The sequence below is a fragment of the Netta rufina genome (assembly GCF_964035555.1).
Source record: "Netta rufina genome assembly, chromosome: 17".
NCBI classification, from domain to species: Eukaryota; Metazoa; Chordata; class Aves; order Anseriformes; family Anatidae; genus Netta; species Netta rufina.
The window spans coordinates 7,185,903-7,201,779 of NC_140141.1; the positions used below are offsets into that span (position 1 = coordinate 7,185,903).

The 15,877-nt window shown below is 47.3% G+C and overlaps 1 protein-coding gene across 1 annotated transcript; it reads right to left on the reverse strand.

The window, feature by feature from the left end:
- Window positions 1-5,640: 5,640 nt before the first annotated feature.
- On the reverse strand, window positions 5,641-13,708 carry ADORA2A (adenosine A2a receptor; the record flags this gene model as incomplete). The annotated part of the gene is made up of 2 exons (XM_084296955.1): window positions 5,641-6,615; window positions 13,359-13,708. 2 exons carry the CDS (start codon window positions 13,706-13,708, stop codon window positions 5,655-5,657), a joined length of 1,311 nt encoding a protein of 436 aa, XP_084153081.1. The 3' UTR covers window positions 5,641-5,654.
- Between the last annotated feature and the right edge of the window lie 2,169 nt (window positions 13,709-15,877).

Consider the following 15,877-nt stretch of genomic DNA (forward strand, 5'->3'; position numbering starts at 1 on the left):
AGACTAATCTGGCTATCAGGCTGGGGCTAGCTCAGTCTGAGCAGTATTGGCAGACAGGACGGAGGGCTGAAGTAGCAGTGGTGTAACAGTGATGTCTGATGTGTGGAAGGAGAGCCAAAGGGCTGAGATGCTCCAGTCATAGCTGGCAAGGTGGTGTGCTCCAGGTATCTCCTCCAGGTCCCACTATGTAACACTTTGTTTCTGCTGCTGCAGTGTGCTGGGCAAATACAGTGCTCTACCTTGTGTTCCGTACGCAGCTGTAAACTTTTATTGCCAAGATGACAGATGCCAGGATGTCAGGGATGTTGCGGGGCTTCCAGTTACCTGAGTCGATGTTAACATCTTCAGCAAAAGAACAGGTAGTGCCAGGGACAGATCTATGGAAAAAAGCTAATAAAATAATAAAAAAATATTTACAAAACAGGGTCAGCCAGCAGGATCTTCCTTGGACAAAGACACTCACACTCTCTTTTACAAATATATTTTATTATTTTAATGCTTATTAAGAAATGTAACCAAGACAGACTCAGCAGCACCAGTGGCTCCTCACTGCCCAGCAGTCTGATGACTTCACAGATATGAAAATTTCACAGATTCAAAACAAACAAATAAAAAAAAACAACTTTGGTCAATGCACTTTAAATATATATGCATGCACAGATTCTCCCACCCCTTTCCCTCCCCTCCCACTGGTAACTGACAAACAGAGGGAAAACAACAACTATATTCATAAAACATTTAAATTAAAAGAGTAAGTGTTTCCTAGTGACAGCGTGTGCAGCAGGGTGTTCATAGTGTCTTGGCTCACTGACCACAGAGACAACTGCTCCACAGGACGGGGGCAGGAATACCAGCTCCTGGGACAGAACCAGGGAAGCAAAGGATGTTCTCAGATCAACAGGTTCCAGTCTTGAATTCAATGCATGCTTGTGTTAAGAGCCCCAGCAGATGAATAAGACAAGGAGTTACACAGAACACTGTCCCCTTTTGGGGATTCTCAATCTGTTAGGTTCAGTCACCTCTCATGCAAACAAAGAACTGGGGTGATTTTAGTTACTCGTGATGCGCTTTACTGTAAAGAAGGCCAAAAGCTCAGGGCTAGAAAGACAAAGCTCCTTGGTCTCAGAGCAGTCTGATGCCTAGAACAGATCAGGAGAGAAATGACTATTAGGCAGCTAAACCTACCAAACACCACTAGAGTATTATGCAGATTTAATGCATCACAGCAGTTACAGCATGCTTGCCCTTCCCACAAAACAGCTGAATTGATGAGGGGGAGAGAGGGGCGTTACTGCTCATGTTCATGAAGCAGAAGGGCTTTTGTTACACCTGAACGCACTCACAAAATGAGACAATGCATCTGAAAATAAGATAATCAAGGAAAAATCTCTCCACCTCAATCATATATAGACCAGAAAAAGTCAACCCTCTGCAGATATTGGGGCAAGGCTGCCTCCCTCTCTGCTGTGACCCCAAGGAGCCATGAGACCACACATCCCTTCCAGAGTCCTTTCTCAGCAAGTCATGCCCTGGGCTTGTGCCAGCCCCACTCCCCCGAGACCATCTGTGCAATCCCCAGCACCTCCCATCACATTCCCACTCCCCTGAAATCCTCCCAAACACATACCCTACAAATCCTCCTTCCCCACCAAGATTCCCCGTCTAACCCTGACACTCCAGTCTGCTCTCACACCTTAAGAGACTTTCCTACATCCTCCAGCATCCTCTGGAGCTTCTTTTCAAAGAATGATCGAAGATTCAGAGTACTCCATGTAACTCCCAAGCTCATCTGCACAATATGCTCACAAGCACCAGATGGAACCAGTGGCAAGTCCTTTTTGTCTACAGCAACCTCAGCTGTCCTACCATGCCCCTTTGCTCTTGCCCTCTGTCAAACCAGCATCAGCCTCTTTCTTCTCTTGCTCAGCTCTGTTTGAGAGCTGCAGTTCGAGCTTGCATAGAGCTTGGAGATACTGCTGATCCAAAACGAAATTGCAGGACAAAGTTGTAAGTGCATTTGCACACACAAAAAGCAGCGCCCTATAGAGAAGGCAGACCTAAGAAGAACTCTTGATAAAATTACTCCTGGCAACTGATCAGAATTTTACTTTCTCCAAAACCCTATAAAGCAAATAAACCCTGGAGCCTGAGAGTCCCAAGGGTATGCTGAAATTCATGGAATGCCCTCACACCAAAGAGGCACCACATCGCTCTATGGGTTGTGAGCCATTTTTAGCAACATGTTCCAATTCAATGAAATTAGCCTCTTCTTACCCCAGCTCTTACTTTTTGGACACACTGCACCTTGGATTCCAAAGGAGATCTTCTCTAGCCTCTCCTGATGGTCACCTCATTCTTCCTTTCGTCTTGGTACCGTCTTTGCCTATCGAGAACAGCTATTTCATTAGCTACATCTTCAGCTGGGAAGAAAATGGGGATACGAGTGGGGAAGTTAGGAAAAAATCATTTAATTTTCTAAAATGATCCTCGCCCTGTGTAGTTTGGCAGAGGTACTTTTCTTGAGACTGGAAGGCACTGGCAGAAGGAGAAAAGAGCAGGCTTCATTCATAGAACCTTAAAACTTTTTTTTTTGTTGTTTAAAAAAATAGGGATGGAAGCCTTGAAATCACGATCCCAGGGAAACAAATAAGAATTCCAAAATTCTGTTCAAAAGGTTCATGCTCCCCCTCCAAGAACTGCTTTGGAAACATCTTCTGAAGGTCCATCTCAGACATATGTTTGCCAGAAGGCACGCAGCATGTGGTGCAATTGGCCATTCTTCCTTTCTGTGACTAGACTTCCAGTGCTATATAAAACACGCTGCCTCCTTACACCCACTGCACTTCCTCCTACACACATCCCCTGGCCCCTTCACATATCCTTTTCATTTCACATCTAGATCACTGCTATTGAAAGGGACTGGACACACTTTGGGGGCACATCGCTTGGTGAGACAAAAACTGATTTCAAGACATCTGGAAACGCAAAGTCAACTTGCATGGCGATCTGGTTGGGCAGGAAAGTTTTCCAGAGAGACAATCTTAAGTGTGTCACATCAGCATAGATCAGTCCTATTCTTGTGGCAAGCAAGCAACTCCCATAATTGAGTGTGAAGAAGCCCAGGAAACAATAGAAAGCAACCAACCTACATCAGCTGTTGAAAGTCTGATGCAACGTGGCATAAAATATCCCTTTACAATGGCAACTAAAGCTCAACGGGAGACACTTCTGCACTCGCGTGTGTTCCAGCACATGAGCAATGCTGGTATTTTCCCACACTTCCTTCCCTGCTCTGCTTCTTTGTGGACCTAATTGTTATTGACATGAATACCGGATGTAATCTTGTGTTATTCTTAGAAACATTTCAGCTCCCAGCTGAGGCCCAAAGAGTTCAGACCCCCATTTTTCTGACTGAATTCCTCTGCTGCTGTTTCAGGAGGCCAGAGGAGTCATCCCGCACACAACCTACAGAAATATTCCAACAAGACAGAGTAACAAGATCCCAAAACACCCTACAAAGGAACTACCTGCAACGTCAGTCACAGAGAAATAGCTTAGTGTTTGTTAGTGGTGCTGCAGTGATAATCCACTCCTCTGACGTTAAGACTACGTGGAAGAGCCGTGCCAAGAAAGCAGCGATTCAGCTGAACTGCAGAGTCTATTGTTCTTCATACCTGCCTGTCTTCCTGCTAAGGATGGGGGTGGCAACCACATCTTTTTCTCCATCTCTCAGTAAGCTTTGTGCTAGCCTAGAGCACTTACATACTTGAGCACATTCAACATGCTAAACCACTCCCCACCTTCATGAAGACAGACTGGTAAAAAAAAGAAAAGTTTCTTCAAATAAAATTGACTTTCATTCTAATACTTCACAATATTTAAAATAAACATGGAATGAGAACACAAACCTAATGTGCTCTTCCCCAAACGTCAAAATTCAGTTCCCCTTTCCTTCCCGAAAATTAGGTTGAGTTCTGAAACATTAGTGGAGGGACATGAGGAAGACCCAGGGTTGTGGGCTGATACCTCTTATGTTTTCAGCTATGGAAAAAGTCCAGATCCCTGGAATTACCAGACTTCTAGCCTTCTTGTAGGACCATGTCTAGTAGGACTTGCCTGTCTCTCCAGAAGGCTAGTGGCATTAGGCATGGGATATTTGTCCTTAAAACAAAGGCTGGACAAGATTTAGGTAGAATACAAGCTAGCATGGCAGTCTGCCATCCTTGAGCTACCACAAGTGATAACTGATAGAGCTAACAAGTGATACAGGAAGTTACCAAACCACCGTGAAACTGATCTACAACAAACCATACCAGTGCATACCTTTGCTGCAGAAGATTTGCCTCTCTCTTACACAGACTACTGCAGTTTATAAGCAGATTTCCACTACTACTGATTACTGCCAGCTCCTCAGAATAGGAACATCTTCTAATCAGACAGACCCTGGCCTCTGCACTGCAGGGACACATCAGGCTTCACAGTAAAGCACATCACAAAACAACTGAAATCACAGGAGAAAAGGTGTTTAAATAGAGCTCATGGGGATTCCAGAAGTAATAGGTACGTCCTGTCCCACGTCACCTTCCTCCCCCTTTCCCTTCCACCCCCCACCCTCAAAAAAAAGAGAAAAATCCCTTCCCACAGCATTTTGAGTGAGGATGAAAACTTAGGACCATGGAGATAATTTGCATTCTGGGATCCCAAGACAAACATAGACACAGAGGGAAAAAGCAGTAGCCAGACAGTGCCCACCGGCCTGTGGACACCTCCCACCTGATAGCTCCCCACAGCTCCTCGGGGCACGCCCAGCCCTGGTATCACAGCCCACTGCAAGGTCAAGCACCACGTCCTGCTAACAGCCCTTTTGCTAAGGGAACTCCATATTATGGTCTGGGTTTTCATTATTTGTTTGACAGAGTGGAGAGCTATGAGGTTATATTTGTCTTGTGCATCTGGAACACTGAGCGCTCAGGGAATGAATATGAGTTCTTGCCCGTCTTTATAACTTAACATAATGGAATCTAAACAAGACAAGATAAAAATGTCCGAACAACCTGTTGCAGTATAAGCTTTAAAAACACGAACTGAAAGACAAAATGTCATGGTTGAAGGTATCCAAAGTTCCCCTCAGGTAAATTCCTCCTCCAAACAGCTGCTGGCATCCTTCCTGACCAATAGATGTTGCTATCCTCCTTCCATTTTTTCAGGGCCAAATAATTGGAGGCCCCTCCCTGTTGCTCCTTGCAATTAAGTGAATACTTCCAGCCATGGTTTAATTTCTGTTGGTAAAGACAGCAAAACTGACGTACAACCACAGACACACAGTACAGCATAACGTCATAATATGCTCTGCATCGTGAGAGTCTCCCAGTGCTGACCTTGGAATGCCATCTTTGACCTTGGCACTGCTCTTGGTGACAGGCCAGCGTTGGGTAGCGTGTCCCCCTCCTTTCTTAGTCCACTTCGATGGTCTCTTGGCTTTTCTCCAGTCTGGTATTTAGGGTCCTCCCAAGAGTCCTGGGTGCGGACCCCTTTCTCCACAGCAATCTGAATACACTCCTCTCCCCCCCGCCCCCCCAGACTCCCTTTCTGCCAAGGCAGAGGCCACCCATGGAAAATAAAATAATTCTACCAGGAAGACTTCAAAGGGCTCATCAGGAAACATCAGCTGCTGCGAAGGCTGTGCTTTCTAGATTCGAGTAAGACACCTGGGCATCAATTAGCTCTTCGCTGTGAAGCTCCCTGTTCATGCATGCATCTGAGAGAATTCCATTTCTGCAGGAATGCGGGAGATGCCCATTTGTCTCCATGTCCAGAGCATTCCCGTTCTGGTGCCATTCCAAAACAGCTTTGCATTTGTTCAAGTCCTGCTTTTCAGGATCCCTGTGAATCTCTCCATTGGTGTACACCTCCAACGCATACTCACTGATTCGTATGCTGGCGTTCTCGCCGTCCCCACCATGGGTGGAAGTCCTAATGCTGGCTGTTCCTGCCTTGAACTGCTCCTTCCTGCCCAGGATATGCTGGCTGATGATTTTGCGGAAGGTGTATCGGAACTCCCTGATCCGGTAGGCATAAATTAGAGGATTTACCACCGAGTTGGCATGAGACAGGATAATGGCCAGATACATCAGCCAGAGGGGAGCATGGGCACAATTAGGGCAAAAAAGGGTGAAACAGTTAATAATATGTAGTGGAAGCCAACAGACTGCAAACAATCCAACAATGATGGCTAAGGACTTGGCCGCGTGGACTTCCTTCTGCAACGTGGAGCGTGAGCGCTCCCCGTGTACCATCTTGTTCTCCATCTGCTTGAGCTGTCGCCGGGCTGCCATGAAGATTTTCAAGTAGATACCAAACATGAGGAGGAGGGGCAACAACACACAGGCAAAGAAGTTGTAGTAGACCATGTACTCCATGGTGACCACCGCCTCAAATAGGCACACCACCATACTGTTGCTGCAGTTGATGGGAGAGGATTTATTAGTACCCAGCTCTTCAATCTGGGAGCGCTTGTGCCACCCTAGCATTGGTGTCAAGCCAATGATGAAAGATAACACCCAGCAGATGGCAATGATACCTTTGGCTCGAGAGCCAGTCACCAAGCCATTGTACCTAGAAAGCAGAGGAAAAAATGGGAATTACACCAGTATCATTTGACAAGCCCCTGACACCCAAACAACAGCCCAGTGCCCCAGGAGACAGCAAGAACGGCACCTGCTTCTTCAGATGGGTCTTTGAAGTGCTGTGCAGAACCCACCCAGCACAGCATGGACTCCACGGTACCACTGCATGCCGTCTACTTCCCCCCTCTTTCCTTTAGGCAGTGACTAGGCTACAGAAAAGCAGGGAAATTAATAGAGTTTTCATCTGTGTACCTCCAACTCATGCACAGGGATCTCACAGCCTGGATAACTGGCAGCGCTGCTCTGACTCTTGGTGGTAAAAACCACTCTGGCTCCTTCACCGAAGGATGAGGTAGCTCCTCCATTCTGCCTAGGGAACAGGCTTCTAGCACAGAATTCTAGCGCAGAATTGCTTGGCCTGTCTCGCAGGTGATCTGCGAGCCAAATGGCACCAAAGAACTCAGAGGCACAGTGCTGCTGGCCCCACATCCACGCTCAGATAAGCTCTGGGGAAGTCTGCTGCTGAGTGAACTGCAGAGGCCAGGCTGGCATTCCCTTGCACAGCACCTCTGCCCCACAACAGCACCTTCAAGGAGTCCAAGAAGACATCACTAAAGTTCCTTAAAAAATGGAGACAAGGCCAGCAGTTTCCCTCAGCAGCCCAGAAAGTTGACACCATGTCAGTGCCTCATAAAGGAGGAATCTTGCTAAGGACAGTGCTCTGACTACTGCACTGCACACACCAAGAGCAACCACAGTGGTGAGGATATTGACACCTGGCTCAAGGTGTCAATAATCTTCCACAATCTGCTGACAGAGCCGGGAAGCAACATGGTACGAACCTGACAGTGCAACCAGGGCCCTCAGTTTGTTGGGAACATCAGCCAGGTCCCAAGGCCTCACAGGTTACTGTGAGCCCTGAGCTTTCTCCACCAGTTCTTCCTCTAAAAACCGAAATCAGGGCAACAGTTTGACATTTCAGTGCAATTTCCTTTACTTGGTAATGCTCAGTGTAGAAAGCGGATAGCTGGGTTCCCACATTGTCCAGCGTGGGTCCCACACTGTGTTTGACCCCATGCGTCTGCAGGCAGACCACAGCAGCTCCAGGCTCCCAGTGTTTACCCAGTGCTCCTTCTCCCTCTGTCCCCAGAATCCTCTCAGCAAATAAACATTTTTTTCCCTCCAACAAGCCATCAAAACCTTTCCGTCTCTTAATGAAATAGCTAATCCCACAGGTTCATGCTCCTATCCTAATGCCAGTTCAAAACAAAGGCGGGGAGGTGCTGCTTGCTCTGGGCACAGCACAGAAGGGAGATCCCACACACTTTAAATCCCTGCTGAAGGAGCTTGGGAACAGCTTGGCTCCACACATGACCTGGCAGGCCTGAGCCTCCTTTCCGCAACTGCATTTCCAAATTGGAAAAGGAGGAGCGGGTGAGGGAGTCAACCACACAATTCCCAGCACCCAAAATACATTTAAATCCACCTTCCAGAAATCAGGGAGGGATTCAGCTGATCCCTGGAAACGAGAAGGTTTCTCCAGCAAGTGGCGGGTCCTGATCAATGCATAGGGATGGCAGCAGAGAAGCTGCTTACATTCAGAGCTAATCAACACAACAAAACAGCATCTGTGCTTTGAAAAGAACACTTGGGGAGCAAGAGGTTGGCTGAAGGCACTCGAAGCCTGGAAAAAAAAAATCACAAAACCATGCAGCCCTGGAATTGGCTACATCTTGTCAGAGGAATTTTGAAATTGTGCAGCTGTTATCCCACGACTAGAGATGTCCCTTCCCTTCCACTAAAAATACATTCATTACTGCTCCAGGCAAACAACCCCCCCCCCAGCTTCTCCCTCCCTCTTACCCTCTGGGGATTCCCATGCAACAAACTTTACAGGCTTAGGAACAGCACTTAACCCAAGCAGCCTGCTGCTTCCCAGCTGCGGTGTGTCACGCTGGCAGCAGGAACTCTCAGCCCGTCAGTGCATTTCCATAACGCCTCGCTCAGTATCTGCAGGAGGTAAGAGTGAGAGCTCACAGCATCGAGTGACAGTGTGGCACTATGCTGGCCAGGAACCCACTGAGGAGAGACTTGGGAGAGCTTCATTGCTAGGACCCATATGAGACGCCGCCAGCTGACCTGGCTGAGGTTGGGTTACTGCCAGATGGATTCTCCTGGCTGCCCACTCAGGGAGCTCCCCAGGCTGGCACTGAGGAGTTTGTGTACCTGGCTAGGTGTCTTCCCAGGCTCACAGCAGCCAGGCCAAAGCTGCTGTCTGTCCCCCAGGTGCTCTGGGTAAGTGGTAAGCGTGGGGCTTTCAGGAAACATCACGTACAGCACGAGCTGCTGGCACCCCTATGGAGGAGCTGCAGCCTGCCGAAAGGAGCTGCTCACACCGACAGCCCGTGTGCTGCACAACTGGCGAGCGGCTTTGTGGCATGTCTGAGGTGTCCAGGCAGCACTGGACTGTCTGTGCACGAGCACTTCTTGTGCTTCATGTTTTTTTTTTAACAAATCACTACAAACGCTGTTCACTCGGCACATCCCCCCGGTGCCTCATGCTGCTGCAGTCACAGGGGGCAAACAGGAGGAGGATATTCTGTCCCTACTGCATGCATCTGGAAACGAGATGCTGACAGCCCCAGCTCACCTAGGAAGTCGTGAGCAAGAAACCAAACCCAGACCTTCTCATGCACCACCTAAACAACTCTCCCACGACTCTCAGTCAAGAAACTTCCTCCCGTTATCAGGTGTAACTGATACTGGTGTGTGACTACGCTGTGGGGACAGGATGGGGGGGTCCCACAGATGGGCACGGGGCTCCCAGTGGCAGCAGGCAGGCTGCTCACAGCACAACCAGCTCCCAGACTAAAACCTTGGCAGCAGCAAGTTCCACTTGAAGCCACAAACAAATAGCACTGCTTTCAAAGCCATGCCCATGGCTGTTCAAAGGAAGAAGGGAATTATTCTTTCATATTAGGCTGGATCTGGCCATACTGGCCAAGATACGGGCCCATGTAGGAAATGCTTGGTGTAAGGTCAAAAGAATTCCAGTGAGCAGGGAAAGACAGAAGGCCAGTGGCACTCAAAGCAGCAAAGAAACATTAAGTCACCGATTCACTGAATCAGATGCTCAGATATGCCTGTTTGAGGAAACAACCCTTGAGAATTAAAGGAACTGCTGAAACAGACTGTTCTCAGTACAAAGGTCCCTTCCGAGTTCTAGACTTTATTCAGGGCTTTTATCCATCTCTCAAGTTCTTCCCACCCTGACTTAGAGAAGGCAATGCTTCACGCCCAGCTCCCTTAGCCCCTGGCAGAAAAGCAACCTGTCACCCCACTGCCAAGCCAGAGCTGCAATTTCAGTTCCCCCACTACACAGGATAAACGTGGCCCGATGCTCCACGTGTCAGGGAGTTGCACCTCAGCAAGGCTTTCCCAGCAAAGCATCCCAGAGTCAGCTCCGAAGTACCTTCCCTCAGAGAAAAAGCTCTCCAAGTTCCTGTAGCTGGCACCAAATGGCAAGCACACAGATTTATGCCTCAGGTGAGCACCTGAAGCCAGCACACAGAGCAAGCAGCAACCTAAGAAAACTTTTCCATTTGGCTGCAGGAAGAAAGAACTCCTCTCTTTGCATCAGAGCTACCTGTCCTTCACCACGGGAACATCTGCACCACAAGTGCATGCACGAGAGCACGTGGCTGGGCACAGTGCCCTCGCAGTGTTTCCTGGCACCAAAGAGCCTGGAAAGTGGCAATTGTTCTCGGCCCGTGACTTCATCCTGGAGCTCCGACTCACAGCCAGTTTTGTTCAGAACACCCAGGGGTTTTATATCAGCGACCGCAGGTTTTCAGGTACCTGCCATGTTAAGGAGACACTGTGTATTTAATGCTACACCGAACAATGGCTCGGACTCACTTCCTTGGGAGCGCTTTATTGCTACTTTCAGAGTGCTACACTTGTACTAATCCTGGCAGCATTCTGCAAAGCATTTGGGAACTGCCAGAAAGTTTTTCAAATTCTGCACAATGTTTTAATTATTTGAAAGGCTGAACCCATAAGACATTCTCTAAATAGGGTTGGGTTTTTTTTTTTTTGTATGTTTATGTTTTTAGCTATGCGTACCTTTCCTCACTGCATTTCTTGGGGAAAGGTTCTTTTATCCACAGAAAAATCACTCTATACATAACACCAGTTATTTACTGAGGTGTTCTACACTAAGAATCAGAAATCCCACTCTTGTTTCCTTAATACAGTTTATTTGTGTGGGAACGGGTATCCATTGAGACATGTGGTTATCTTTCTTAGGACAAATTAGATACGAAACGGTTAAAGAAGAAAAAATAGGTTTGGCCCTTTTTCATTTCTCTAGAATACACAAAGGAAGTCTATTTATTTTTAAGAGAATTTATCAAATGAGTATTGGGAATGCCTCTTGTTACCTTTTCTGTCCTCTGAAAGGAGAGAAGTATTCCCAGACATTAAAGGATGGGGCAAAAGCATTGTATCCTTAGTGGCAGAATTTTCCTTCCAATCATTTGACGCACTTTTGAGACAATCAGGTGTTAGAAAAAGAAAAAAAAAAAAGAGGATGTGAGCAGTCTGAATCGTATTACATTTCCCTTTTCAGCTAATCAGCTTTCACTTTCTCAGTGTGTCAGAACCTATAAATCTAACGTTCGTTCATCCATAAATTCTTCTGAGGAAAAGAGAATTGACAACTTCTTCATTCCTACTGTAAAAGGACAAACCAGTACGGGACAAGGAGGGGGAAGAACCCATGAATCTACCTGTCGGTTTCTACATCCAATAAGCTCCATGGTTTCTGGGGTGGAAAAGGGTGTGTTCTGTTTTTTCAACAACAAAATAGTGAAACAGGTACACTGCCCAGCACTGGTGCAGTCAGATTTTACTAAAAGACTCTACTGTGGCTATTCCAGGAAATTAAACTGCAAAGACAATATAATTAGAATAGTACCAAAAACGGGCAGAAATCCAGATTTCTAAAATCCTTTTCCTGGCAAGATATCCTCTTAACAGTATGAATGCTTAAACTGTCAGCACAAGTTTTCAGAGTTAACTTATGAGAGATGAATTGAAGACATCAGACCTTTTCAAAATCATTTCCGAGGCAAGCTACCAAAGGCTTCTCTACACATGCTTCTTTGTACTATTTATCGGTACATTGGGGTATGACCTGAAAACATCTATCTATATGTAGAAATGCAAAAAAGTGGAGACAGTCCGATTTATAGGTATATTGATAGAGCTTTCCTCTGCAATGGAATGGAATTGTTATTCCTTACAACTGCCCTAAAGCAGAGGCTGTAACACTTAAAACTCTAAGCTTGGAAGCCAACAATTAACGGTAATGTTAGAGCAGCACGAGCATGCTGGGACAAGCCTTCAGGAAAGTCTTTGCTGCACTGGTCCACATGGAAAGGTAATCTCCGCAGCCCTAGGGAAAAGAATGCTTTCTATTTTTGAATGAGATGTCTGTGTTCATCAGCATAAGTGCTGGATGACCAAAGTACTCACAAGAGACAAAACCAAACTGGACAGCTTGACACACGTGATTTAAACTTGACAGGAGAGAGGAGATCCAAAACCTCAAACCTGAGAGCATAATAATCGGAAATTTGTTCTGTTTCTGCAGCCATGTTTCTTTTTCAGCAGGATAGGAAGCAAGTCTCTCCATTTGTAAGAGCACACTGCATCCTCCTAAGGACGAGAGAGGAAGGAAGGAGACTCCTGTATGCTCTGCCAGCGCTGGCCTCTCTTGGGGCTCTCTCTGCATCTTTCGAGCTTGCTGAACAACTTGCAAGTGCTGTCACAAAGCCTTTAATTCAAACCCAGCCCACAACACGTAGTGCTGCTCTGCACCCACAGGCAGACATACCCCATCACAACAAAGTGCTTTAGGGAGGCTGAGCTGAGTAGCAGCCCCTGTGCATGCGGCAAAACTTCCCTTGTCCCACATCAGCCTCCCTGGTTGCACACCAAGTCGCAGCCAGTCTTATTCAGCTTTCCAGCTCTAGTGTTTAAATGTGCTTCTCTTCCTTTAAACTCCATGGTGGAGAGCACAGAATAACCACCTTCAGGGCTGGAGTGGGGACAAGCTCCTGCCTGGGCCTAACACACACTTTGCGTGCAGATGCAGCTGGAGTTAGTCCAAGTCTTGCTAGCTTCTTCATGGCATGCTGCCTCTCCTCCCTTCACATTTAATGGACCCAAAGGGAAAATCCCCATCCATACCCTCCTACAAGCCTGCTCCACCAGCTGCAGGCAGAGTCCCCCGTTCTCCCCAGTAGGAAGAAGACAAGCTGACCTCAATCCCCTTTCTGTCCCCACCACGTATTGTTCTAGCTCCACTTTCCCACTGCGATCCTTCCGGTGCTGTTGGCCGTGGCTCAGAGCGCAGGTTATTGAGGTTATAGCACAATCCTGTCTAAATATGGAACGGCAGCTCCTAGGCAGCACCGTTGCAAAGCCGTGGACACAGGCTATGTGAGATCAGGGAATAACAGGAAAAAGAAACAACCAGAAAATCCAGCAACCAAGGCAGGCCCTTAGAAACATGGATTTTGCTGCCCCCGCCAAATTACAAGGGACAAAGCAATGCTGCTCATTCAACTTTCCCCTCCTCAGCCCACCTTCAGATCTGCTGCTTTTACTGATGCTCGTTCCTCGCCACAGAGCCCCCCTCTGCCTCCCAGCCCATCCCGTGCTTACCTGAGGGGTATGCGGATCGCAATGATTCTGTCGATGGCGATAGCAAGGAGGCTGAAGATGGAGCTCTGAGTCAAGACCAGGACGAAGCAGGCAATGAAGAGGCAGCCATAGAAGAAGGCACAGAAGCCAGTGCTGATGGTGATGGCAAAGGGGATTGCCAGCACTCCCACCGCAATGTCAGCAGCTGCCAGGGACACCACGAAGTAGTTGGTGACGTTCTGCAGGTTGCTGTTCAAATAAACTGCCCAGCAGACCAGGATGTTGCCCAGGATGGCCAGCACTGCAATGACCAGTTCCAGGATGATGTAAGCTATGTCTGAGAGGAAGTCTTCCTTCCCATGTACTAGCATGGTGAGAGCGACCAGGCCAACGTGAGAACGTGCCAGAAAAGCTCAGCGTTCATATCTGCAGAGCACTGAACAGCCAAGACACCTCAAAGCTGTCCGGGGTCTGAAGAGCGCTCAGCTGCCAGCCGCTCACCCTCACACCTTTCTCCACATGGCTGCCGAAGATCTTGGCAGGAGCAGGTGTAAAGAGAAGAAAACAGGGCCTGCCAACTCCAGCCAAGTGGATTAACCAGATGTAGAGTAATTCAGACTCCGGCAGATGAATGGACAGGAGAACACCTCACGCAGCCAAACACTGCTTCCCAGGCCCCAAAGTCCGGCAGGCAACACGACACAGCAAGTGTGCTGGATGGCAGCGTCACATCGGCTGTGAATTTTTGTTTCCTGTTGACAATCACGCTGCTAGTCATGGCTTCCTGTCATACACACCATCCTCTGGTTCTCTTTTTCCCTTTTTCTGCCCAGGACTTGGGAAATATTCTCTTCAGCTGAAGCAAACATTCAACTTCTTCTGTAGTTTCCTTAAAAAAAAATAATAACAATAAACAAACAAAAACCACATACGCTAAGTAATCAGCTCCACGGCGGAGATGGAAAAAGCAAAATCTCATTAAAGTGGCACATTAAATTGATAACGGATATTAAACAGACCTAGAAGAATACATCATTGGCAAAAAGTCTCACATTTTGTCTATCCTGAAAGCTGCAGGGCCAGGCCCAAGGTTCAGGAAGGCAGTGTTTCACAGCGGTGATGAGAAACAAGGGACGTTTTGTTTTCGAGGCTACCAACTGAGCTGGCACTTCAGCAGCTGCTCACTAGTCTGCCCTGAAACATGAGAGCCCCATTAATTACGCCCTGGCAAGCGCTGTGGCTGCAGGGAAGCAAGGTGGAGGAGCCTTTTCACATACACCTGTCTCCCTCTGGTCCCAAACCCAGCACTGGGCCATCACGTGCTGCCCACCCTCACATACTTTGCCACAGAGGCATGCTGCACAAATATGCTGCTCTGCGATGACACGAACATTCATTCATTTACAAGGAGATGATGCTGCTGGCATGTGTTCACCCTGTTCTTGTACCTGCTTTTTCCTCCGAGTCCACAGATACTGAAACACAATCAGCAGCAGGGAAAATAAATAGTTCAAGGCACCCCAGAGAGTACTTATCAGTACTCTCCTGCTGAGAACAGACACCCTTTACAAGCGTCTCTTTAGGTTCCTCTCCTGCAACACCATCTTTTTGCTCACATAAACATTTACCCTACAGGCAAGCCATTTTATTTGCTATGCCTCTATTACACATAACATTTTTTTGCATCCTCACATTCTGATACACTTTATAGATAAGGTCAGCCTGATTCTTTGACTACAACCAGCCAGAAACACACCCAAGACGTACCCCTCCCAGAAAGACACACACAGGCACAATGCCACCAGCATCTCCTGGAGCACACGTTCATGTTCCTGCATCATACACACAAACCTGGACTCAACGTGGTGCCGCTTGCAGGGAGATCCAATCCCTCCAGCTGCCATTTCACAAGAACAGATACACATCGTCTCCATGTGCATGTGCCTCATTTGCACACTGATCTTGTGGGTCACCTCGCGTCTCTGCTTTCAGGTGTGTTTCACCCCAGTCTCAGGTAAAAATATAGCAAGAGAATACAGTGCCCTGAGCTTTGTTGCACAGTCAAGAGAGTTGTTTGCTGTCTTATCCTGTCATTCCAGAGCGGGTTTTAAACCTCGTTTAGCAGACTTTAGTAGAAATATTTTCTCACTAATTTAAGAGAACAGCAACTTGAAACACCAGGGTTGGGAGAGAGAGACATTGCACTAACTGAAAAATGACTAACTCAGTTTCAGAAGCAGCATGCGCCTCCAAACCGAAAGCTTTTTGGTACCTCATCCATAGCTGACCTGCTGTGGTCTAACCCAGTGGAGTTTCATGCCTTCACAGTTGACTGTTTTGAATTCAGAAACCTAATTTCACAGGACAAAATAAAAGGGTAAAGACAGCGATAATAAATGAAAATATGATTAACTCGTGATTCACATCTGATCTCAGGCATATAATCTAATTTTAGACCTTTCATTGATTTAGAGCTCTATTGCTAATGCTGCATTTGAAAGGAAAGTGAATGGCTCTTGGTGGTTTGGATGTGTTTCAAA